Raw genomic sequence first — 22116 nt, 5'->3', positions numbered from 1 at the left:
AACATTCCACTGTTCTCGAGTGTCTTCTCGGATGTCTCTGATATACGGCCTCTTGACAGTTGCAGTCACCGCAGCGGATCCGCATGATTTGCAGCAGATTGGCTATCACTACCTAATTTCCGGCCGGACAGATCGCCTTGTCTATGCAAACCAATGATTATGCGTGCATCATGAAACCACATTGCGCTAACGCCCAGCGCCCACCATCAATCGGCGGTGCGCGGCATCCCAATTTCATCCCGCAAGTTCATCTCCCTCTCTGATACCTGAATCCGATGATGACTGCCGTTATGCTCAGAAGTATAGCATGCTATGATTTGCTGTGTTCTGGCTGTGCGTGCGTCAATACTTTCAAGCCGGAATGAGTCGTGGGGCCGACAATCGATGAATGGGATAGTACAGTATACCATGGCTCGCTATGCATGAGCTATGCACTAACCTTTGCCTCTTGGAGATCAGGTAGGAAATGGCAGTAGCACAGAGAAGACGTTGCACTGCGAGCGCGTTTTTGAACGTAGCGTATGGACATCTGACGCGATCCACCGACATTCTTTGCGGCAATACCCACGTACACCGTCTTTGCGAAATCTATACGTAAGCCCTTAACAAGCGCGGCACTAGATGAAGTACAATGACATGTCATCCGATCCCGTTTATGGCTTATCCGGTCCTTGCGTTGTTGTCTGGGGTCCGCCCATACACGGCATTTCGGTCAATGCACATGGCGCGAACATGCTATACGACCTTCGATTTTAGCTTTAATTCAAATGACTTTATGTGGCATCCTTTGTTCTCCGTCATGGAAGTCACCGGAAGGAAGCAATGTGGTCTGATAAGCACGTAAAGATGTACCCGCTGCAATTTGTGTACGTTTCAACGCAGCTTCAAGACATTTGTACTGATCGAGTGCAAAAACAGTCACGAACCAAGAAGCTGTCAATGACAGCTGGCATGTGCTACGGTTTATGTACGTATTCTCATGCAAAGACAACTACATTCGGTATAGCTTTCTGCGCAGTCTTAACTGTGTTGTTGTTGCAGGAACGGACTCTGATTTGTGGCGATCGTTTGCATCAATGACATGAACTGTCTTACGGATGCGAAAAAATACTCCACCACAAAGGAAGCTTGGTATATAAGCGTCAAGTAGATGGGTACAAATAGCTGGCATGTTTTCTCCGTTCCTACCGCTTAAAATGCCAGACATGCCTTCTGCGGCTCTTTCTATAACGCTCGAGGAAAAGTACGTGTTCTACTGCCATCTTTATGCTATAAGTCTTGAGTTGAATGGCGTCATATGCTTTGCTTCAGCTTCCTGGAATTATCTCTCTACACCTCGGCTAAAGGTACGTTTTCAGCACATCTCGTCATCAATGAGGTGCATGCTGACATAAGCTCGCTCAAGTGCTCGTGCTGTATGACTATCTCCTGACCATCGGCGACGAGTACCATTACATATGGAAAGCCAGACTTTCTTTCCCGTGTGTACTATTTTATGCCTGCAGGTATAGTGCAGTCCTTAGCTGCGCCGTCACGGTCTGGTCAATGATGTCCTTGGCAACTTGGTCTACACCGGCGGTGAGTGATCGTTACACATCTGCGCCGACCGTACACTTTGTGAACCATTGATGACAGAGGTAAAATGTCGATACAAGTGTTCGGAGAAGATGTCTCAATCTATGCTTCATTAGCTGTATTGCGATCATGATTTTACAGATGGTTTGCGACACCGTTCTTTTGACCAGTGCTGCTGGTAAGCACTTGAACATTTCTTTTTTCCAATCTTCTGCATCCCGACAACGTACCACAGTTTTTGCAGCTCTTCGCATATATGCAATCTATAGAGGTTCTAAATCTGTCTTTGCGCTGGTGTTACTTCTGAGCCTCGTTAATCCTGCCCTAACATCGGTGAGTAGACTTGCCGTAACGTGCAGATACTTTCTCTAAATTCCTCCAAGTATTCATTCGTGGTAACGCGCTCGCACGCTTTGCTACTTCCTGACTCTCAAGCAACGTGCTGGGTGACGTCAAGTATCTCAGGAAGTATATATGATAAGTGATTCATTCCCTATGATTCTATGTATATGTAGCCTAATGCGTTGTCCAGCTGTAAGTTGTGAATCAACTAGCATCAGCATGATCGGCCTCATATCGTCTCGCAAGGGGTAATTGGTGGCAGGGCAGCATCTGTCTTGGCAGATATCATCGTGTTTGTCTTGACATGGCTGGAAACCCGCCAATCCAGAGAAAACAGCCTGGAAAACGGGCTGCATAACTTGATGCTTATTAATAGTACGTCTCTAACCTCACTGAAAAGGCATTCACTTACGCTTGTGCGAAGCTGCGTGGTCTTTCGCGTGAGTCGCATGCCCTCCTGTCAGACAGCATGTCATCAACTGCAATTGCATTCCAGAATACTATCCGTCACTAATGTTGTCAGTATCGCAATATGTCATCTCGACGCAACCTCTGTATGTCGCTCAACACGAGAATGATCTTCTTTACTGACGGCATTCCAGTTCTCAGAGCCATTCGCTGTTTGGACAGCTGCGTTCGTCTCCTGCACATTGATTTTCATGACTCTCTGGCTCAGCATTGATTCAATCCAGGCTGACATCAATGACACTATCACGCCTCATGCTGAATTTGCGCAAAGCTCCTGCAAATCGAAATCCGACTTGTCCGTCCTCGTTCACGTTATTCACTATGACCTTGGACGCCATAGACGAACATTTGGCTAACAGTGACCTCGACGCACCAGCCGCAAGTAATGTAACCTCAGGCCTCAAAACGGAGGATGCAGAGCAGGGACTGGCTCTGCACGACATCCCTATCGCCCAACCGTAGCATGCATTTTGTACCCTGGCCAGGTTTACAAGGTCGTGGCCATCGGCTGTTCATTCGTATCACAATGTATGCATGACATCCCTTCCGTTGACAGGCGTCGCCACGGGCCCTTGCTTGATTTATCAGTTTTGGCGCACTCTAATGTCAGATCATGCGACGTTGTCTCACTTAGACGCTCATCCGAACTTGGAATTGGTTCGGAACGACAGATCAAGACATCGACTTTCGTTTTCAGTTATCATATGAAGGTGTCTCAGGCTTGCGCGTCGATTTCGTCAAGTGACACTGTTGTCATCTGAATTGCCCAACCACAGTCGCAGATTCCAAGGACACACTTTGGTAGGTGGATGCCTGGACATGTAATTCATTTCACCCCGAGATACGCTGATATATGAGCTCATTCTTTCGCCATACTGACTTCCTTGGCTTGCAACGCAGGATGTGCCTCGGCACGTCACCAACACGATGCATCCTGCTTTCAGCGTTGGCTTTGATCCATAACATGCCACTTTCTCCAAACAATGTCGCGCATAAACTGCTCCCGTCCAGCTGACCTTTTGTCATACCTTATACGCCTAGCTTGCGCTTTTATTGGTCCTCCGGGCAACATCAAGCCCATCTCATCGCGTGCCTTTCCCGAGGCTTTGTGACCGCGTACGCCACATTCCAAAGTAACTCGCTTCCCGACATGTTTGCTGACAAGCCATTTCAGTATTCAGGACTACTTAGTCCAAGCTCACCATCATCAGCGAGAAGGCGCTACTGTTAGTAATATCCGGACGCCGAGCTCTTTCGAACGCTCGTGGACCGTCAAGTTCTCACTTGCATAGATCGAAAGCGACTCCCGCAGATGAATTGCGAAACAATGTCTGCTTGACAAAGCATCAAATCAAGATGACAGTCACCAGATGCACATCTGTTGTCGCCTGCAAAGGTCAGATTGCGGACTTTTGCTGCGAAGTATTCCCACATCCCAAAGCGCGCCCTGCTGGCGCCGTTATACGTTTCAGTGTCAGTGATAGGTCAAGCCAGGTCATTGACAGTGAGCGGTGATCTTGGTAGCAGCTGGCCTACCACGGCGGATGCGACATGCCATCCGTTGACTTGCTCGGGTCCTCGCATCTTCTCTATAACGCTGGAGGCTACACCGCACGCCGATAACGCAGACGCGCTACGCCTCCCTGCTAACCAGTACTAGCACCGACACCACACGCTTCCGAACGTTGTGTCCGCACTCGACGCACCACATCTTTGGAGAGGAGATAAAGAGGGACTGGCTCCATTGAGATAAAGGACCGACTACAAACGCATTACAGCGAATGTCAAAAAGTGAGGTTATACTAGGTGTAAGTCAAGTGCCATAGGACGCAACACGGCGAGAAATAGATGAAGATAGATGTGTCCATCAGTCCCGTGGCTAGTGCTAGAGAGTATGTAGGATATCGAAAAAATTCAAGAAATCGTCCCTTGAACTGAACATGTCATGTGTTTGCTGATGTAGAGTAGATATGAGGCTGTATCGTTCCGTGCAGCATCCAAACAGCGTCATCAGGCACTTCCCATTTTTCCACGCAACGCAGCGCCACAGTCCGCCCGCGCCCGCACCAGAGCAGACTACAGCTGGCTGCGCCTGAATCCGGGTGCGCCGCTTACATCGGCACCACCGCAAGCGCGCCCGCAACCAGGCCGGCGATCATCGTGAAGAAGAGCACGTTCATCGGTGCGTCTCCAAAGATGGGAATCGCACCGGAGCTGCTGCCGCTGCTGCTCGACCCCGACCCTGACGAGCTCGAGCTCTTGCCGGTCGACTGTGCCGTCGTTGTCACGAGCGACTTGGTCGTCGCGCCGGAGAGCGTCGTTGTAGCGCTCGGGATGCCGGTGCTAGCGACAAAAGCATCGGCAGCAATGCAACTACTCGTCGCGCTGGCAGCTGCTGCGGAGTTGCTGTAGCTGTTCGTAGCCGTCGTGGCGAATGACCACTTGCACGCAGACGCGGAACGGCTCTGGAGGTTAAAGTAGACGTCCATCGCGATGTTGAGACGTTGGAGCGCATTGCACATGGACAGGTCACCGTAGGTGCCCGTGGTGCCGTTCCCAGACACGCTCGCGCAGGCCTCCGAGCTGGTACCGCAGATCTCGCCGAGGGCTGTGCCGATATCCGTATCATCAAGTGAGTACGTGGAGATGCAGGTAAGCGCATTCGCAACGCAGTCACATTCGCCGCTGTTGGGAGTGGGGGGCAGAGCGGTCGCAACGGGCCAGGTGCTGTTTGACGTTGGGCAAGCATCAGGGAGCGTGACGGATGCGGTGTATGAGGCCTTGTTGAGCGAGGAGCCTGTGACGCTAGTGTAGTAGCTCTTCAGGTTGTTGAAGTCCGTGAGAGTCGTGACGGAATCACCGTCGGACGAGATGTTCACAAGACCGTAGTCGTTACCCTGCTGAATGTACTCGTAGATGACACCTCCCGACCAGACGTCGGTCATGTCCGAGCTGTAAAGGACGGGCACATCCTCAAACGTCCTCGGCTCAACCGAGTTGCAGCCGTACTCGGAGAAGAAGGCCGGAATGCCAAGGGTGGCAAGCTCCTCCGTGCGTGCCTGATACCCAGACGTCTGGAAGGTACTGTCGCCGCACCACTCATAGATGTTGAGGCCCCAGTAGTCGAAGATCGCGCTCGACTCCTCGTCGCACGCAAGATAGTATGGAAGCGTCACACGGGAGTTGGGCGAGTCCGTGGCAGTGTAACCGACGAGCTGGGAGTAGTTGTGCGCAGACAGGTAAGTCTTGATGTCGCGGACGGCAGCCTTGATGTACGGCGCAGCTTGGTCATCTTCTACGTTGTTGATCTGCACATCAAGTCAGCACGTGGCACAGAGCGCAGCTCCCCCTTCCCTGCTGCGGACGCAAAAAAAGAAAAAACACGCACGACTTCGTTACCAATGTTGAAACCAAGCACGTTAGAGTACGAGCCAAACGCTTCGATGGTAGTAATGTAGTCCGTCATCAGCTGGAGATCCCATGATGGCGAGGTGGGGTCAAGAGCAGCAGCGGGCGTCGCGAGATCGAGCAGGACATAGACACCAGCTGCGTCCAGCGCCTCCATGCAGGTGCTGTGGTCTAGGCTCGCGTTCACCTGGTAGACGCGGATGACGTTGACGTCGAGTTCCTTGAAGTAGGTGACATCACGCGTGCAGCCGTCGCCGTTGGCGAGGGGGTCGAGGGCACTGACAGTGCCGCTCTCCTCTACAGTGGTCGCCTGACTGGAACCATAGTTCTCTGCACGTCGGGCGGTGAGTCGTCGATAAAGCGGTCGACGAAGGCCGAGACGTACCAGCATAAGCAACACCCTTAAGGTAGAAACGTTCGCCGCTGACGGAGTCGAAGAGGAAGGAGCCGTCGCGGACGATGGGATTGAGGGCAGAGGCGGAGAGGACGCTCGCCGCAAGGAGGGCGAGGGAGAAGAGCATGGCGGCGGGAGGGAGGGTGAAGACAATCAGCAGAAACCAGGGCGCGAATGGGTATAAGTACCAGCGCACACCCTAAAAATAGTAAGCATACTCAACGCAACCCACGTGTTCTGCCCAGGGTTCAGTTAACCCCCCTTGTCGCGCGAAATTATTCGTGCTCACTCTCCTTTCATTACGGCTAACCTAGTGCTCTACTGACCCGAGAAAATATTACGCTCAGTACTAACTATTCTCCGCAAGGGCTTGTCAGGCCGTATCCAAGATCATGCCGTCGCGCAACCAAATTTCCGCCATCAACCCGAGCAAATTGTGGGGCCCTTCTTCCTCGCGTCGTGACGCACGCACCGCCCCGCGGCCTTATTCCACCTGCACGTAGTTCGCTGCAAATATAGCACCCCGTCAGCTATTCACACCACATGAGTGAGCAGATCCAATGGACGCACCAGGGAACAGCCCGACGTTCCCATGCTGGTCCTTGCCCTGCCACCAGCCCTCGTCTATCTCTTCGATCTCGACGATCCGGTCACCCTCCCGGAACGTCAGCTCGTTGTCTTCTGATGCATCATAGCTAGACGCACGGCCAGTCAGCGTTACCGCGCCATGTCAACCCGAACATCATGGCAGAAGAGTTTCACGTACTCGTATAGTGCGATCGCCGTCACGCCGTTCTTCGCAGGCTCGGGAGCCGGTTCAGGCGCCGGCTCGGCCGCAGCAGGGGCCGCAGCAGGCCCAGGCGGCTACAGACACTTCTCAACATGCTGTCTCCTGCCAGCAAATCAGCCAGATACACGTACCGGCGGGGGAGGCGGCGGCGGGGGTGGTGGAGGTGGAGATGGAGATGCAGGCGGTGGCGTCGCTGCCGCGGCCTCTTCCGGTTGCTCTATTAATTCTACGTAGTTCGCTGTAGTCAAGGTAACCCGTGTCAGTCAGATCTCGATCTGATGTGCACGCGGATGCCAATCTCATGGTAGATGAACGATACTCACAAGGGAACAGTCCCCGCTTCGCACCACCAGCGCCGACTCCAGACCACCATCCTTCGTCTACCTGCTCTATTTCTTCGATTAGCTCGCCCTCGACAAGGGTCATTTCGTTATCTTCGGTCGCCTGTCAGATGAATGACGCTCAGTCGACTGTTCCGAACAACTCTATTTCAGGAAGCGCCGTACCTCGTAATCAAATTGCACGATAGCGCACAACCCGCGTCCCTGAGGAGCCGCCTGTCGTACGGGTTCGGGTTCGGGCTCCGGCTGAGGCGTTGGCTCTGGTGCGTGCACTGCTGCAGGAGTAGCTGGCATAGGTGGTGGCGGAGGGGGAGGGGGAGGCTAACATGAGGATGTAACGTGAATTCTACGTTCTTCCTATTGACCTCTGACGTCCGACTTACCGGGGGAGGAGGCACTGCTTCCTCTTCGGCTGCCTCTTCTGGCTCAGGATGTGGTGCGAGCGGAGGAGGAGGGGAAGGTGCGGCCGCAGGTACTACAGGACGCGTCGCAGCAGGCGGCGGAGGTGGGGGAGGAGGCTACCATTACAAACATATCAAACTGTTCCTCTTTTGCCCACTTTGAAGCAAAACTTACAGCGTAAGCTTCCTCTTCTGGCTCTGGTGCAGGCGCAGGAGGCGACTCGGGAGAAGCCAGCCGACGACTTTGCCAGGATGGCGACGCCGCAGCGGGCGATGAACGAAACGACGCTGCACGGCTGCGTGCCTCCTCTTGCTCTTCCTGCTTTTTCGCCAGTGCTTGGCGTTCGCTCCAGGTCAGCTTTTTGCCTAAATTATCCGCAATCGGCGTCGCAGAAGCAATCAAGGTGAGAAAGCGCCGAGAACGTACGATGGCAGGCGGAACGTACCTGATGGCTGCGGCTTGATCTGGACACCCTGCGCTTCTTCCTGCGCCCTGGCCTCCATCGCGGCGAAAGGGTTTACGAGCTTCTTGGGATGCAATCTGATCGGTATATATGCTGTGCCCACGGGTCCAATCTGGTCTGACTCTTCGGGCGAGGGCGAGGGCGAGGCTGCGGGTTCCGGAGGAAGTGGGACGAAACGCGCCGTGGCAGGCTGAACGCGAACATCCGCGAAGTGTGAGTTACGTGTTGTTCTGGCAGTGACTTGTGACTTACGGGAGCAGCGTGCACAGGTAGAGCGGCACCTCCCATATAATTCGGACGGGTCGCCGATGGCGGCGCGGGCGGTGGGGCCGTCTTCGTCTCTTCCGGCCACGCGTCCACGGGTGCCCTGTTCGCGATAGGGAACCTGCCCATCCCAGGTATAGGCGACGGCGTTGTTTTCGTCTCGTCCGACCACGCGTTCACGGGTGCCCTGTTCGTGGTAGGGAATCTGCCCGTTCCAGGTATAGGCGACGGCGCCGTCGTCGTCTCGTCCGACCACGGGTTCGCGGGTGCCCTGTTCGCGGTAGGGAACCTTCCCATCCCAGGTATAGGCGACGGCGCCGTCGTCGTCTCGTCCGACCAGGGGTTCGCGGGTGCCCTGTTCGCGGTAGGGAACCTTCCCATCCCAGGTATGGGCGACGGTGCCGTCGGTACCGGCCTCGGCGCACTGGGCAGTGCGGGCTTGGCCGGTGTGGCTGCGGCACTCCTGATCGCGCCGATGTCGACCTTGCCAACGGGCTTGTAGTTCGTGCCGACGGGCGCGATGGGCTCGAACTTGCGTGCCGTTTCCTTATGCACGGAGTAATTCGAGCCTGAAGCGACCTCGACGCGGGACATGATTAGGGCGGGCGTGACGTCGGACTGACGAAGAGTTAGCGATAAGAAAGGAAGGAAATGAGAGGGGGAAGCACCTCGTTGCGAGCTGTAATGACGACGTGTGTGCCTCGAAGGAAGTTGGCGACGGCACTGGAATGCGTAGGGAAGAGGCCCTTGCGGGCGACGGGGACGCCGTCGCCGCACCAGTTGATCTGGACAAACTTTGGCAGCTCACTCTGAATAAATAGTCGTCAGTGTTCCTGTGTAGTTAGGAGCAATCGTTCGCCACACATTCTGATCCTTGACGCGTGCAAACGCGTACTGCATCCTGCGCGGTGCGGTTCAGACCGTGAGCTAGCAGCGTGATGAGATGATGGTCACACACCTCCCGTCCGAGAACTCCTCTTGGAGTTCCTCCAGGCCGCCATCACCGGTGGACTGCACCTTGAGGTCGTTTGAGCCCTTTTCGTACGTGAACACGGCCCAGTCCACCTGGCCGTTCAAAACGTCCTGATACGCCTGCGTCAAGTCCCGGCCTGACAGATTGATCTGCAGCGACATCGCGCGGATATCAAACCAAGCGAGAGGTGGCTATCCAAGTCAAGTGCGATAGAGAAAGAAAGCGGGTCGATGCTGGTGGTGGACTTGAGAGCACTGCGGACGGCGACGACGGCAGTGCACGCAGCGTGCGCTGTTCCCACGACTGGCGGTGACTTCAAAATGGGCGCCTGTATGCGGGCGGGTCGACACCAGCGCGTCCATGCCCGAAGGGCCGAAGACAGCATATAGACTGTTGTCGGCCGCGTTAGACTCCCCACACTTACTTGGATGTTTGCTCTGTTCTATTGACTATAATCGCTGAATGGTATGGGCGTGGATAATGATGTCAAACCAGGTCAGTATGCACACACATCGACGGTACGACTGACTGCTAAAGCAGCACCACATGTACAGTGGGGATCGATCCCGTCTTGGACTTTTTCGCAGGGACGGTTGCAGGTGAGTCGTACTGCCAGCTCAGTCGCGCGTCCAGTCTGATGTGCTCGAACTATCAGGCATGGCCGCCCTAGCGGTAGGCTTTCCGTTTGACACGGGTACGCGCAATTTGTAGCAAACACGGCGCACTCGCTGAGCGCGTCACTCTCGACCATGCAGTGAAGGTACGATTCCAAGCCGCTGCTGAGGCTCACAAGTACACCTCCACATTCGAAGCGCTCTTCACCATTCTGCGGCAAGAGCGTCTGACGGGCATATTTCGAGGCATTGCGTCCCCACTCGTACGTGTCGCCTCCGCACGGCCGCTTTGTGCTGACACCGGTGGCTTATTTCTGCTAGCTTACCGCTGCTCCGCTGAATGGCCTGGTGTTCGCTTCTTACCGTCTGCTCATGAAGGCTCAGCTGTCCAGCGATGATATGATTCCGACGCTGACACAAGTCGCGCTAGCAGGGGCGGGAAGCGGGATTATCGCGACGTACGTTCCTCCGACAATTATAGCACATCATTCTCGCCGTCAACTAACTCATTGAATTGTCGCCTTCCCCCTCCGGCCTGCCTCTGTAAGGCTCATCACCGCCCCCACAGAGCTCATCAAGACTCAGCAGCAGATATTCCAGTCCTCCGCCTCCTACAGCGCCCTCCCGCGACGGCCGCTCACCGCGCGCGACGTCGCGCTCCAAATCTTCCGCACACACGGCCTCTCCGGGCTCTACCGCGGGATCACCGCCACCGCACTGCGCGACATCGGGTATGGCACATACTTTGGCGCGTACGAGGCGACGATGCGCTACTGGCCGCGTGCACCCGGGCAGGAGACCGCCCCGTGGTACGCGCAGCTGCTCGCCGGTGCGCTTGCGGGCATCGCGGGCTGGGTCGTCACCTTCCCGTTCGATGTCGTCAAGACGCGCGTGCAGAGCACGCTCGGCGCAACGCCTGAAAATCCTTACAGGAATACGTGGTCGACGATCGTCGCATCGTACCGCGCCGAGGGCCTAGGGGTGTTCTTCCGCGGGCTGGCACCCACGCTGATCAGGTGAGTGTTGGCGTATGTTATTGTACGTGCTGATGCGAGGGTGCGGCGTGGTAGGGCTGTTCCTGTTAATATGGTGACATTCACGACGTTCGAGGCTATCGTGCACGCATTTTCATGAGCCAACATGCGCCTGCAAGAAGCGCGCATGGTCTCAATGACTCTACCTCCTGCCAGTGCATGCTGCTCTGCAGTGCATCAACGCGTGATCGCATACGCAAGTTAGAGGTGACCATGCAATAGAGCAACTGTATCGATACCAGAGTCTGCAGGATAGGCTCCAGAAACGTCGATTTGCAAGTCCAGACTATACGCTATTCATAGTTAGTGCTCTAATTTAAACGCATCCTCTATCTCCGTCATCTGGCTGCTTATTTTCGCAACATTGGCTCCGACCCAAGAAACGTTGCATGTTGCGCAGTTATTTGCAAAGCCACACACATTGCTATTCGTGGTGCCCGCATAGTTGTTTATGTGTCAATTCTTGCGTCAGGGCGGCCGGCGCAGTACTGTGAACAGCAAGGTCGTTATGTAATTGTGCTGAATGGAATGTGAAGCGACGCCAATGATCCAGACAGACAAGCGTGAGCAGTACTTTTCTCCCCTTCTGTAATAGAAGCTCATATGAATTCAATTTCCAACACGCATTCCGTGCTGCAGGAAGTCATGCATTTATTTTGTCATGAATAATGGAAATGTACGTCAAAATGGCGACACACTGCTGCAGACTCGCAAGGCCCCGTGGAGGAAAAAAAAAGCCGAAGACCTGAAGAACATCGCTTCGACCTCATACCGTTGCAAACTTTCAGTCAATAGGAACCACCCTCGATCTGTGTGCGAGCTAGAGTCAGCTCACCAAACAGGCTACAGCATGGCAGTCTCACCGTGGCATCATCCGAGGCGATAGTGCCAGCGTCGCCTCCTGTCGCGGTGAGCTCAGACCAGTCCCAGGTGCTAACACGCATCAAGCTATTCAGTACGAGTCAATACCATGATGCAGAGTGATTACGCACCCAGAGCAGTTCCCGCAATCCACCGTTACCCGGTAAGCACCAGCATCTACAGTCACAGTGGTAGGACTGCCGACGAAGTTGACGTCACTGCAGGTATCGAACGGCCTGTCAGTGCAAGCTTATGCTTATGCGGGGGCTTTGAAGGGACTGACGTGATTGTGGTGTCGTTCCCGGGTGTACCGTCGTTGTCGGGGTATGACTGCCAACCATCCTTGATTAGATGCCCGCATATTGTTCGCACTACAAACGCATATACCTGGGTGATCAGGACGCCATAGTAAGTGATCCCACTAATCGTGTTCCTGCATCGCACCCGTCAGCTCTCCCGCCTTTCACCGAGTAGTGATGCTTATTCACCCAGACCACGTCACGCCGCTGACGCTCCCGCTCGTCGCGTCTGCGTCCACCTTGATGCGAGTGCCGTACATCGAATTGCTAACAGCATTATCGATAAAAGATACGTTCGACACAGTCTTTCCCGAGGCGATCGAGCCAATAGACATCCCTGTATGCCGCAATGTGAGCTCGCTGACATTATCCGTGCGTTGTAATGGTGTACCGTGACCACCGGAGCAGGTATTATTCTGGAAGAGAATGTTAGCGCCGTCGTTGATCGCTATACAGTCATCCTGGTTCTCGACGACTAAAACGCGCGGTACGCATCACAGATGAGCGAGGTCGAGCGTAACTGAGCCCTGTGCAGGCAGTACATACCGCAGTTGATGATGGTCAAATCGGACATCGAGACGTCAAACCCCTGCATGACCTCGTCAGCACTGCGACCCAATCAGAAAGAAGACACTCACGTCAGTGTTGTGTCCGAGGTCGTCGATGTCCCCAGCACTATTGTTGACGAAGACCGAGTCAATAACGAGAGTTGCACTAGCCTCTACAGAGATGGCCTGCGCCGGCGAGTTGAAGACCTAAGTGGAAGCGCGTCGTTGCATCGGAGGTGCAGGTCCGGAAGATGAACGGCAGAACCTACGACGAAGTTTGAGAATGTCCCAGACGCCTCGATCCTGAAGGCACAATACGCATCCTCGTCATAAACATATTCCCTACAAAGGAAACACTGAAGGATCACCTCATGAAAGGGTGGGGCTTGGGCACCCCACCGTTTGTTCCCTGGCCATCCCAGTAGTCCGCGCCATTACCCTGTCCAATGGTTAATAAGGCGGCCATCTCGACTGCGCAGAAGACATACGTTGAATGCGTTTCCTCCTCCGTCGAATGCGATGCCGGTACCCTCTGCCAGCCGATCAGGCACTATCCGTGAAAGGATAGCGATGAGAGGGTGAGACGCACCAAACGTGATCAATGGACCGTCCGCTAATGACGATGTGAGTAATTCCAATAGTCCAGCTATAATCGCGATGACTGACCAGTGGTGTTAGCGAACGCGACTTCGCCTGTCATAGTGACTGTTGCACCTTCTGCGAACTGACAGGTTACCCATCAACAAGCAGAGCACGAGAGAAACTACGCGGTCACATACGCTCATTGTAACAGTCTCTGTCGTAGGCATTGCAGGGATGTTCAAGGTAGTTGTGGACAAGCTTCACTGGAGAACGCGACTCACCTCCATCGGGGACTGTGAAGGAGGAGATGACAACATCCGAGCAATCCGAAAGGTCGGAGGCAGAGTCAACCGAATCCACAGTGCAAGTGGAGCGTTTAGCCGTCTCAATGCCTGAAGGGCGACCGAGGACAAGAGGCGCAATGAAGATCGCCGTTAGAGTAGATGAAGCTGAGAACATCATGAGGAAACAGTCGGTAAGGAGGACAGAGTGCCAGTGGCTCTGCTGCTTTGTCGCGAAGACTCTTCTTTCAGCTCTTTATACGTCTCTGAACATCATAGAAGTTCTACGGACAGCCCTGCAGCCCACGCGATGCCGTACGTGCGCACCGATGAGGCAATCAGTCAAATGAACGTTCGTGGTACAATGCCGCTTTCACAGAAGGTCATTTTGCCGCCCGTGGCGGGCCGGGAATTGAAATGAAAGCAAAACAATAATCATCAGGTGCTGTCCCACGATGTTCAATGTGTGCACGCCATGACCATCGACCAGGAACGATATTGCGCTTGCAAGGGTGGCCGCGGCAGCGGAAGACCCCACGGACTCCATGGGATTCTACCACCTGCAGGAGGGCCCGTCAAGCCAATGATCCAGTCGATAGATTAATAGCAGTTTCCACCTCCAGGAATCGAAGGCTAAAATGTGCAATATGGTAGCAGGTATTCATAACATGACCATCGAATTAGTATCAATTGAAAGATCGCCCTGGATGGTTCCCCGGAGTCCTGAACTATAGTAGTTCATAATAAGTCATCGAGAGTTTAGAAATGAAGCGGCAGGTGGTACATGCAGGGCTGTGTTTCCGCCGATTCACTCCGCAGTGTCAGTTCTCGCCTCCACTGAATAACTGAATAGTCGCTACGTTGTGACAGCCGCCGGATCACCGCGGCCCGCCCCACTTCGTTCTCACAATGCAAGCAACATCGCTACTGCACATCACATGGACTGGGTAGAAGAGACTGCGCGCGATACAACATGGCCTTTTCTCTCATGCGGCAGAAGCTGAGCGCTTGCTCACCGGAGACTATGGCATTTCCATGAGCTGAACTGCACATCTCGCTCTAGAAAAGTCTGAAGTCGGAGACTCTGGGCTTGCATAAGGCTGTGAACGTCACATTGTTCCAATGATGCCATCCGTGATGTCGGGTTGCGCAAAGTAGATTATACCATTCGATGCTGGCTATCAGTGCTCCTTGAACGACTGCAGGAGGCAACGCAGCACAGTTGATGCTTGTGAGAGCGGTAGACTAATGATATCGTAATGAATACTGGACGAAGCAAAGTTGTTGGGTTATATGGGTAGAAATGAGCCTGAACATAGCAGGACTGCGGCGAGTACTGGTCAATTCCTGCTCCATTGAACCAGCCTCAATTCCGGCAGACGTGTTGACTACTAGTTTTGAGAAATGCTTCTCAGGAGTAGCTGATATAAACGAGGGAGTACAACTTACAAGTTTCCCTCAACGACACCTTCGTGAAATGACAACCACAGGAAGACGAGCTGCATACGCGTTGTTGCCAATAAAAGAGCTCAAAGGGACCATCAGGCTTTTGGCAGTCGAGAACAATGATTTGATAGAGAAGCAAGGAACTGATGAATCCCGTCAGACGAAAGCGATTCAGGAGCTGACGATGAATAATGTTTGAATAATTTCTTGAAATGCGCTGCTCGGTATATTACTCGAGAAACATTTTCAAGTGGCAGGAACCACGCCTACGGGACATTGAAGACTTTTTCGTTAACGTGGTCATCTGAAAATGTAGAACTGATGCCTAAAGGAATAAAATCATATTCGCTCTGCAGTTCCAGGAAATACTGCAGTTCCAGCAAATGTCGATATAATTCACGTCGTATTGAAATCTCATCAGAATCAGGAAAGACTCTGTTTGAGCGCTTGTTGAATTGAATGAATAGTTGACGGTCGTTGTTAGCCAGACGCACAAGGGCGGCGTCGACATCTTGCCATTGAAAGGCAAAAACATCGTCCGGGTCTACGACGTCCCACGTCCATCTGCAAATCGAAAAGAGGGTGGTTCATCACTGCCTGTAGAATCATAGTAATGATGTTCCCTCTGGACAACATTAGTCTGGAGTCGAAAAGTGGGATCTGTTTCAGATGGAAAAGGCGCAGATTGGGCATCTGAACAATTGGCAGAGGCACTTGAGGTCGCGTGTAAGTGGGTAGGTGTGGACGGTAAAAGAAATGCGCTCACATCTTTCCTTGAATCTGCTCAACCTCGACATCCGCAACACGAGCCGCTGGAGTGAGCTACAAGCGCGAATGATCTTGTCATTATTGTCTGCAGTTTCCTCATCCCACTCTATCTCGAGGGTGTGAAGCTTCAACTTGAAAGGCCCATGCAATAGCCACAGAGAAATGTTGGGTGTGTGATCAACGAGGGTGAGTTCCGTGATCTCCACACAGCGCGACGGTTTAATCGATGCGAGCTCCGGGGGAAAAGGCGTGTTATTGTCATAGTTGTACTTCCATTTAATGCCTTCCAATCGGAGAGTGGAGAGACGAGGGCATGAGCAGAGTATTCGCGGAAGGTCCAAGCCATCGATGGCTAGACTTCGTAGGCTGATTAGCCTAATGAACGCGAACTCTGCACCTAAAGAGATGCTCTCCCTCAACTGCGGTGAAAATGGGAGTGTGGAGACCAGATCACGAGTGGTTACATCCAGGAAGGTGATCGATAGTTCGTGCAAGCGCTGAGCATGCAGCAGCGATCGTGGTAGGCACGTTTGGAAAAGTGCATCTCGTGGAAGGCATGTCCTCACGGTCAAGCGACGGATATGGTACAATATATCAAAACTGAGCTGCGAAAAGCATTCGAGGACATTGTCTTCGAGGCAGATTGTGTGGAAGAGATGTTTCCGGGCGATCTGAAGCCAATCTTGGCAGACGAGACTGCAGACTAAGAGTGTAGGACGATCATCGGAATGGTGCTCCAAAACATTGTCCCACAGCTCAACAGCCAGCTCCAGAGGCATGCTTGAATAGTGATCTACGGCTCAGATGATGGCTCAGACTGCAAATGCTTCAGGACATTCGATTCAGACGCGTACCTCGATTGCTCGGTAAGAGAGAATTCCTCTACTCAACACGACTCGGACAGTCTCAGCGCAACAGGCGAGCGGTCTAAAAGCAGTTTTGTGAACCTTCGTTGTAGATAGTGTTCAAAGCCAAACAGCGATACGAGAAAGCGTGGCCGAAGGCTTAGCGCTGAACCTCACACCGTGAGACACGATGTTGTGCGCCTTCGGCACGTACATGTCGAACCGCTTAGGCCTTGGACGGCACGGCTTGTCACGCAGCTAGAATCATATAGTGCTTTATTTCAATAAGTGTTCTCCCCGACCGGCGACAACCGCCAGCTGCAATCAATCCTTTTGAAATATCTGGTATCTGCCATTCTCGGAGCCACAGATGATTTACATCAGATTCCTTCTACGGATACGTGAAACTTTCCTGAGAGCTGACATCGCAGCTGACATCGCGGCGGCCGGAGACGGTGCACACCAATCTGAAAGGTACACCCTCCGCCCGCAAGCTCGGAAGTTTGCTAGCCAGTAACTCAAGGAAGTCTCTTCGCCCGACAGACTGCGGGAGTTTGGCTCCAAATACTGGCTGACAGCCATTCCTGCCTAGCTGTGCAAGAGCGGCATCGAGCCGTGCCCAATGCAAAACGTCCAGACCATCCAAGGAGATGATCTCCATGTCCATCCGCAATTCACGTAGAGGGAGGCCCACTGCGTCCTCGACGGTAGCAGGGATGGCCTGATAAGGTATCCTCAAAGGGCCGAACAACAATATATCCTGCAGCCGAAGGACACGTAGCGTGGGAAAACTCGCCAGAAGAGTTGGCAATTGGGCTATAGATCGCCAGTAAACAAAGTATGGGATTGCTAGAGCTAAAGATGCGCACGAGGAAATCTCATTCTGATCATGCCCTGCATCGACAACGTGAAGTGTTGCAATGATGTGCATGCAAGCCGAGCAATCTCTGAGACATGAGGTTTGGCTTGATCTTCCCATCTTAGCTTTAAGACGCTGAGTTCTAGCTGGAACAGCCCGGACACCAATAATCGGGCAACATTGGGTGTACATCTGATGAGACAGAGATCGGTGATCGTTGATTTGTGTATGACAGGAAACGCGAGCTTCAAATGCTGTGTGTCGTCTGGGTAGAGATAGTTCCAAGTGATGGCTTCCAAATGCAAGGTCGAGAGCCAAACACATGAGTGAAGAATGCGTGGAAGATCCATCCCGGCGAAGGACAAGTGTTCTAGATGTAAATTCTTGATCGTTGCAAAGGCTCCGCCGGTGCAGATACTCCGGTACGGAAAGCGAGATTGCAAATGACTGAGCGTGATGGTGGAAGTGAAAGACAGATTCTGTAGATACACCATACGCAGAAGGATTTGTGAGATTTGTTCGTCGTAGGAATGATCATGAAATCGAATGGTTAAGCGGCGGATATGACACGAGATATCCGGGTTCATGTACAGCAGTTGCACGAAGCGCCTGGGGTGGCTCCTGCCGCTGAGATGAATGCTGTGAAAGGCTCGACGGCGTGCGATTGGAAGCCAGGCACGACAAACAAGGGTGCAAGCGAGGAGGGCTGGAGGGTTGTCACGTAGATTCTTGAAAACATGGTCCCAAACCTCCAGGGGCACGTCCGTGGCCATGGCTCCCGATCTACTATACAGAAACTGAGTTATCATGGCATCGTGAACTGCAGTTCGCTACGCGTACTTCGATCGACTGAGCTTGCCACCAGTGTCTCGCGTAGTGTTTGCTGTGAGATGCCACGAAGATTGACCGGTGACCAGTTATCTGCGTAATTGCGCTTGAAGCGTATGCGTGAGCGTACCACGTCAAACGTGCTCAAGCGGTTCGACGGACAGTCACTGTGTTCTGTATGATGGATTCGTGACGACCAAGCTACGCATGCGGGCGCGCTGGCGTTCAACGTTCAATCAACGTCAACGCTCACTCGGGAAAGTCATTCCCACAGAGAGCGCCTTTACTATAAGTCAACCTCAACTTTGACAGCGTTTGAAATTTCAACGTTTAAACCTTATGTAAGTCGCCAGCTTAGTTCCTTCATTTTCTTCATGTTCTTCATGTAGCACTGCACATCAAGTCAAACCCATGTACAGGGCAGAATAACGTGAAAAAAACATGATAGATCGCAGTCCTGGTAGCTTTATTTATTGATGATATTGATCGAATATCGAGACATTGGAGACACCATATACAACGCCCATCTTGGCTTCAAACTAGTACTGCCCTTTGATATTCCGCTTAAGTGCGTAGCGGACTCAGCCATGAAATATGTGCTTTGCATCAACCATCGACAGAGCATACATATGTGGACTCTGCCCGTAGCGCGTAAACCGCGCATGCGCTATATCAAGGCTGAAGTACAAATTCGAACACGCTAGTACGAGACATTAGCCGTTACCTTTCGTTGTCTTCCCATTGCTGACGGAGCATTGCTCCACATGGAAGCTGAAACGGCACACAGGATATGCGGTGTTCAGCGATATCCCTTCCGCTCTTAGCATCAGCCGCCGACCTGTGACCTTCCCCGAGGATGCAGCTAGTGCGGTACTGCGATGGCTTCCCGCTCTGAGTTCGAACGACAGCTGACAGTCTCGTCTTCCCGAGGTGCGGGAATGCTGTTGAACCGGTCCCGGTCCAGCACCTTCCCGGAAGGTCGCTGCCATATGATAGGATGCTCATGCATGGCAGTTCGCTAAGGATTCCGTATGTGGTCCGCTGGAATACGAAAAAGGCCCCATGACCAGGTGCAGTAGAATCCCCGGGATACCGGCACGTAACCTGGGGTACAGCGACGGGTGAAGGTTACATCTCGAGTTATTATGGCTAGACATACCATACCCACCCGTTGGCGAACAGATATAGCTTCCGGTAAGACGTGGTTGCTCTGCAGAGAACGTATTCAATTCTTGGATGCAAGCTCGATCTTTCACCCTGCTCGAATACAAAGCTATTGTCTGAATGGACCTGTGAAGAGCCAGTGCGAAATATTAGGCCCCGAATCGAAGAACTGAATGTTTTATGGAAGCACGATTCACTGTTGCCAGTCCGGCAAAGTGCGATGGCTATCCGCTTCAAAAGCGTAACACCAGAACAGGTTCCGGACGCATAGAGCGGAGAACCGAAAGCGTGCACGAATAACTTGCGATAGCTCACAATGGTCGAGAGCAATCCCTTGCAGGCTCAAAGTCGCCCTTGCCGCGAACGACGTATCCATGCGCAAGTGTTGGTGGAGCGATCGAGCTGAATGCTTGCTTCATTTGTGGCGGCGAGAACCCGATCGGGCCGCGCCGTAGTAAGTCTCGTAGTGGCGAGGACAAGGTCAGGAACTGATTTTACGGCATAGGAACGATTTGGACTTCCTCAACGGGCGAGGCGAGGCAACCGGCTGCAGTAACCGCCGTTAATGTGCCTGGTAGTGAGCAGGGCGCGAGTCCAGTCAACACTGACCTTCAGTACGGTTCTTGATGCTATGCACCGCCGAGATACACGACTCTACGGTGGCGAATCCACGCACGCGCGTCCTCATGCTTTCGCAGCGACTATCCACTCCCCACTGCCCTAGGTCTAGGCAGCCACACAGGGCCCACGTTCTGTTCTGGAGCGCACCGTTCCTGCGCGCACAGCACGTCCGCACAAGACCCGCGGATGCCGGCAGCAGCATGCTTCTCAAGCAGATCAATAGCTGCTGGCCGGACCGTCACCTTGTACCCGTGCGGCGTATTTGTATTTCCCGCCCCTCCCTGGAGCGTCACATTTCTCCGGCTTACACGCATGCAGGCGTTCGCGACTCCGATGGCACGAAAGGGGCTGTGCGGAGAGTGAAGCTCAGGCTTGAAGGCGAAGGAGGATCAAGAAATGCTGGCCTAGACCGATGCGTATATCATGATCATGAATCAGCCGCAGCCATTCATGATGGCTAGGGGCTGAAGCATACAAACTCGAATGATTATAATTAGAATGCACCGGTATTTCGTGGCCAGCACCTGCGACTACGCACGCCCTGCCGAGTGTATGTGCCTCGGGCTTTTTTGCGGGCTATTCGGGCATTGCTTTAGCAAAGCACGTCGCCGAAATGACCGTTGCTTTGGCGAATAATGTTATGACATGATGGTGCGCTCGTTCGGCAGTGTGCTAACGCCGTCCCATTCATACTCACCTGGAAAAGGCTCCGAGATTCCATGCCGCTCCTACCGGGATCCGTCCCAGGGAGATCAGCGTGGTTCTGTCACCCGCAGTAAGACCGGGAATCGGCCTTAGATCGTGATCGCAGAACGACCAGCTCCTGGAGGGGCGTCTGCGGGGATCCGGCACCAGACGTGAGATAGATCGATGCAGACTCTGGCGTAGTGATCCGGACAAGGAACGGGGGAGCATGTGTACAATGCCGGTGCTCCGAAAGTACGATGTTCTGGCGGTCATGCAGTGTGTTCGGCCAGACCTTAATCGTTATCCGTATGTGCACACGAAACACAGCAGCCGCCTATAGATCATTTCCTTTCACCGTCACGTACCGCGTGCCAGTGGCCATGCACAGAGATTGTGATGAGACGCTCACCGCGTGGAGCAGGCGAAGGATTGGCTACCGGGATCCGTCCCAAGGAGATCAGCGTCGTGCTATCACCCGCAGTAAGACCGGACATTGACTTTGGATCGTGATCACAGAACGACCAGCCCCTGGAGCGGCGTCTGCGAGGATCCGTTGATACAAGAGGAAGTCAATACGCATCGGACGTGAGATAGATCGACACGACTCTGGCCTAGTGATCCGGACAAGAAACCGGGTGTCCGAAACAGTGTCAGCGCGGCATGAACAAGGCATAGCATGTGTACGATGCTGGTGATCCGAAAGTACGATGTTCTGGTGGTCATGCAATCCGTTCGGTCACACCTTCACCATGTGCACACGAAACACAGCAGCCCGGCTATAGATCATTTCCTTTCGCCGTCACGTACCCCGTGCCAGTGGCCCTGCACGCAGTGTAGAATGAGCTACGCACCGCGTGAAGCAGCCGAAGGATATGAGCGTGCTCTGGACAAGTGGTGGGCCCTGATGCGGTATTTGGCATGCTCCGATGCGCCTATCGGCAAGCTTCAGGAGTTCCTCGCGGAGACTTGTACCAGTGCACATTTGGATCCCATTGCAGAGCATATGCCCACGTGCAGGAAAAGTGCGCTTTGATGTGTTACTCGTGGTCCGGTTTTGGCAGGTGCTTGACTGTATTAAGAAGGCTTCGTGCATGACATCACCCTCTCCTCGTCCACGTTGGCTATATAGCCTGAGTGCGGCCGGCGAGACGGGGCTGCGGCCGATGCAGCGCATGATCTGGGCGAGCGTCCTCGGGACGGCGGGGATTGGTTGGGAGGCAAGGGGCGATGGAGGTCTGGAACCCGGGAGGTCAGGAGGG

General features: G+C 53.5%; 8 protein-coding genes across 8 annotated transcripts; 2 read left to right on the top strand and 6 right to left on the bottom strand.

The window, feature by feature from the left end:
* Positions 1-837: 837 nt before the first annotated feature.
* LAESUDRAFT_749510 (uncharacterized protein) lies at positions 838-3201 on the top strand. The gene is made up of 13 exons (XM_040911561.1): positions 838-866; positions 919-967; positions 1042-1243; positions 1312-1346; positions 1406-1578; positions 1690-1753; positions 1811-1908; positions 1959-2058; positions 2164-2292; positions 2342-2357; positions 2414-2471; positions 2520-2551; positions 2610-3201. The coding sequence occupies exons 3-13, from the start codon at positions 1170-1172 to the stop codon at positions 2845-2847; spliced, it is 1017 nt and encodes a 338-aa protein (XP_040764882.1). The 5' UTR covers positions 838-866; positions 919-967; positions 1042-1169; the 3' UTR covers positions 2848-3201.
* Positions 3202-4157: 956 nt separating this feature from the next.
* On the bottom strand, positions 4158-6400 carry LAESUDRAFT_116692 (carbohydrate-binding module family 43 protein). The gene is made up of 3 exons (XM_040901230.1): positions 6179-6400; positions 5774-6123; positions 4158-5693 (listed from the first exon to the last, which is right to left on the bottom strand). The coding sequence occupies exons 1-3, from the start codon at positions 6312-6314 to the stop codon at positions 4497-4499; spliced, it is 1683 nt and encodes a 560-aa protein (XP_040764881.1). The 5' UTR covers positions 6315-6400; the 3' UTR covers positions 4158-4496.
* Positions 6401-6598: 198 nt separating this feature from the next.
* LAESUDRAFT_725048 (uncharacterized protein) lies at positions 6599-9700 on the bottom strand. Its single transcript, XM_040908745.1, has 13 exons — positions 9406-9700; positions 9312-9348; positions 9116-9256; positions 8436-9065; positions 8166-8373; positions 7895-8085; positions 7702-7836; positions 7484-7639; positions 7301-7421; positions 7109-7215; positions 6954-7051; positions 6758-6882; positions 6599-6694 (listed from the first exon to the last, which is right to left on the bottom strand). The coding sequence occupies exons 1-13, from the start codon at positions 9579-9581 to the stop codon at positions 6672-6674; spliced, it is 2148 nt and encodes a 715-aa protein (XP_040764880.1). The 5' UTR covers positions 9582-9700; the 3' UTR covers positions 6599-6671.
* A 187-nt stretch (positions 9701-9887) lies between these two features.
* Positions 9888-11411, top strand: LAESUDRAFT_773080 (mitochondrial carrier; the record flags this gene model as incomplete). The annotated part of the gene is made up of 7 exons (XM_040913809.1): positions 9888-9915; positions 9975-10019; positions 10076-10114; positions 10176-10297; positions 10356-10492; positions 10583-11050; positions 11105-11411. The coding sequence occupies 7 exons, from the start codon at positions 9888-9890 to the stop codon at positions 11166-11168; spliced, it is 903 nt and encodes a 300-aa protein (XP_040764879.1). The 3' UTR covers positions 11169-11411.
* A 149-nt stretch (positions 11412-11560) lies between these two features.
* On the bottom strand, positions 11561-13904 carry LAESUDRAFT_698929 (glycoside hydrolase family 28 protein). The gene is made up of 17 exons (XM_040906363.1): positions 13640-13904; positions 13556-13572; positions 13443-13500; positions 13366-13389; positions 13265-13308; positions 13145-13215; positions 13046-13079; positions 12867-12983; positions 12775-12817; positions 12620-12703; positions 12418-12565; positions 12317-12362; positions 12213-12259; positions 12061-12147; positions 11932-12001; positions 11708-11877; positions 11561-11631 (listed from the first exon to the last, which is right to left on the bottom strand). The coding sequence occupies exons 1-16, from the start codon at positions 13818-13820 to the stop codon at positions 11857-11859; spliced, it is 1092 nt and encodes a 363-aa protein (XP_040764878.1). The 5' UTR covers positions 13821-13904; the 3' UTR covers positions 11561-11631; positions 11708-11856.
* Positions 13905-15263: 1359 nt separating this feature from the next.
* Positions 15264-16834, bottom strand: LAESUDRAFT_725040 (uncharacterized protein). The gene is made up of 3 exons (XM_040908744.1): positions 16712-16834; positions 15852-16652; positions 15264-15798 (listed from the first exon to the last, which is right to left on the bottom strand). Exons 2-3 carry the CDS (start codon positions 16630-16632, stop codon positions 15566-15568), a joined length of 1014 nt encoding a protein of 337 aa, XP_040764877.1. The 5' UTR covers positions 16633-16652; positions 16712-16834; the 3' UTR covers positions 15264-15565.
* A 733-nt stretch (positions 16835-17567) lies between these two features.
* LAESUDRAFT_749504 (uncharacterized protein) lies at positions 17568-18580 on the bottom strand (the record flags this gene model as incomplete). The annotated part of the gene is made up of 2 exons (XM_040911560.1): positions 18398-18580; positions 17568-18343 (listed from the first exon to the last, which is right to left on the bottom strand). A coding segment is annotated over exon 2 (762 nt), but the record flags the coding sequence as incomplete, so codon positions are not given.
* A 365-nt stretch (positions 18581-18945) lies between these two features.
* On the bottom strand, positions 18946-21839 carry LAESUDRAFT_749503 (uncharacterized protein; the record flags this gene model as incomplete). The annotated part of the gene is made up of 12 exons (XM_040911559.1): positions 18946-19052; positions 19110-19367; positions 19545-19675; positions 19865-20009; positions 20159-20178; positions 20318-20518; positions 20709-20746; positions 20868-20933; positions 20988-21191; positions 21223-21397; positions 21665-21679; positions 21709-21839. 12 exons carry the CDS (start codon positions 21837-21839, stop codon positions 18967-18969), a joined length of 1470 nt encoding a protein of 489 aa, XP_040764875.1. The 3' UTR covers positions 18946-18966.
* Positions 21840-22116: the final 277 nt, after the last annotated feature.

The sequence above is a fragment of the Laetiporus sulphureus genome (genome assembly GCF_001632365.1).
Source record: "Laetiporus sulphureus 93-53 unplaced genomic scaffold LAESUscaffold_16, whole genome shotgun sequence".
NCBI classification, from domain to species: Eukaryota; Fungi; Basidiomycota; class Agaricomycetes; order Polyporales; family Laetiporaceae; genus Laetiporus; species Laetiporus sulphureus.
Note: the sequence above shows the minus strand (reverse complement) of the source record. Positions and strands in the feature narration are given on the sequence as shown.

Coding starts and splice junctions, on each gene's coding strand:
- LAESUDRAFT_725040 (XM_040908744.1), bottom strand. CDS start 16,632: ATGCCTCTGGAGCTGGCTGTTGAGCTGTGGGACAATGTTTTGGAGCAC. Junction 15,799..15,851: donor GAGCAGATTCAAGGAAAGAT/GTGAGCGCATTT, acceptor CGCGACCTCAAG/TGCCTCTGCCAATTGTTCAG.
- LAESUDRAFT_749510 (XM_040911561.1), top strand. CDS start 1,170: ATGTTTTCTCCGTTCCTACCGCTTAAAATGCCAGACATGCCTTCTGCG. Junction 1,579..1,689: donor CAACTTGGTCTACACCGGCG/GTGAGTGATCGT, acceptor CTATGCTTCATT/AGCTGTATTGCGATCATGAT. Junction 1,909..1,958: donor TTAATCCTGCCCTAACATCG/GTGAGTAGACTT, acceptor AATTCCTCCAAG/TATTCATTCGTGGTAACGCG.
- LAESUDRAFT_698929 (XM_040906363.1), bottom strand. CDS start 13,820: ATGATGTTCTCAGCTTCATCTACTCTAACGGCGATCTTCATTGCGCCT. Junction 13,216..13,264: donor GAGGAGGAAACGCATTCAAC/GTATGTCTTCTG, acceptor ACCATTGGACAG/GGTAATGGCGCGGACTACTG. Junction 13,080..13,144: donor AAGCCCCACCCTTTCATGAG/GTGATCCTTCAG, acceptor TTGTGCCTTCAG/GATCGAGGCGTCTGGGACAT.
- LAESUDRAFT_725048 (XM_040908745.1), bottom strand. CDS start 9,581: ATGTCGCTGCAGATCAATCTGTCAGGCCGGGACTTGACGCAGGCGTAT. Junction 7,216..7,300: donor GAAGCGGGGACTGTTCCCTT/GTGAGTATCGTT, acceptor CCTTGACTACAG/CGAACTACGTAGAATTAATA. Junction 6,695..6,757: donor GAACGTCGGGCTGTTCCCTG/GTGCGTCCATTG, acceptor CTATATTTGCAG/CGAACTACGTGCAGGTGGAA.
- LAESUDRAFT_116692 (XM_040901230.1), bottom strand. CDS start 6,314: ATGCTCTTCTCCCTCGCCCTCCTTGCGGCGAGCGTCCTCTCCGCCTCT. Junction 6,124..6,178: donor TAAGGGTGTTGCTTATGCTG/GTACGTCTCGGC, acceptor CCCGACGTGCAG/AGAACTATGGTTCCAGTCAG. Junction 5,694..5,773: donor TCAACATTGGTAACGAAGTC/GTGCGTGTTTTT, acceptor CTTGATGTGCAG/ATCAACAACGTAGAAGATGA.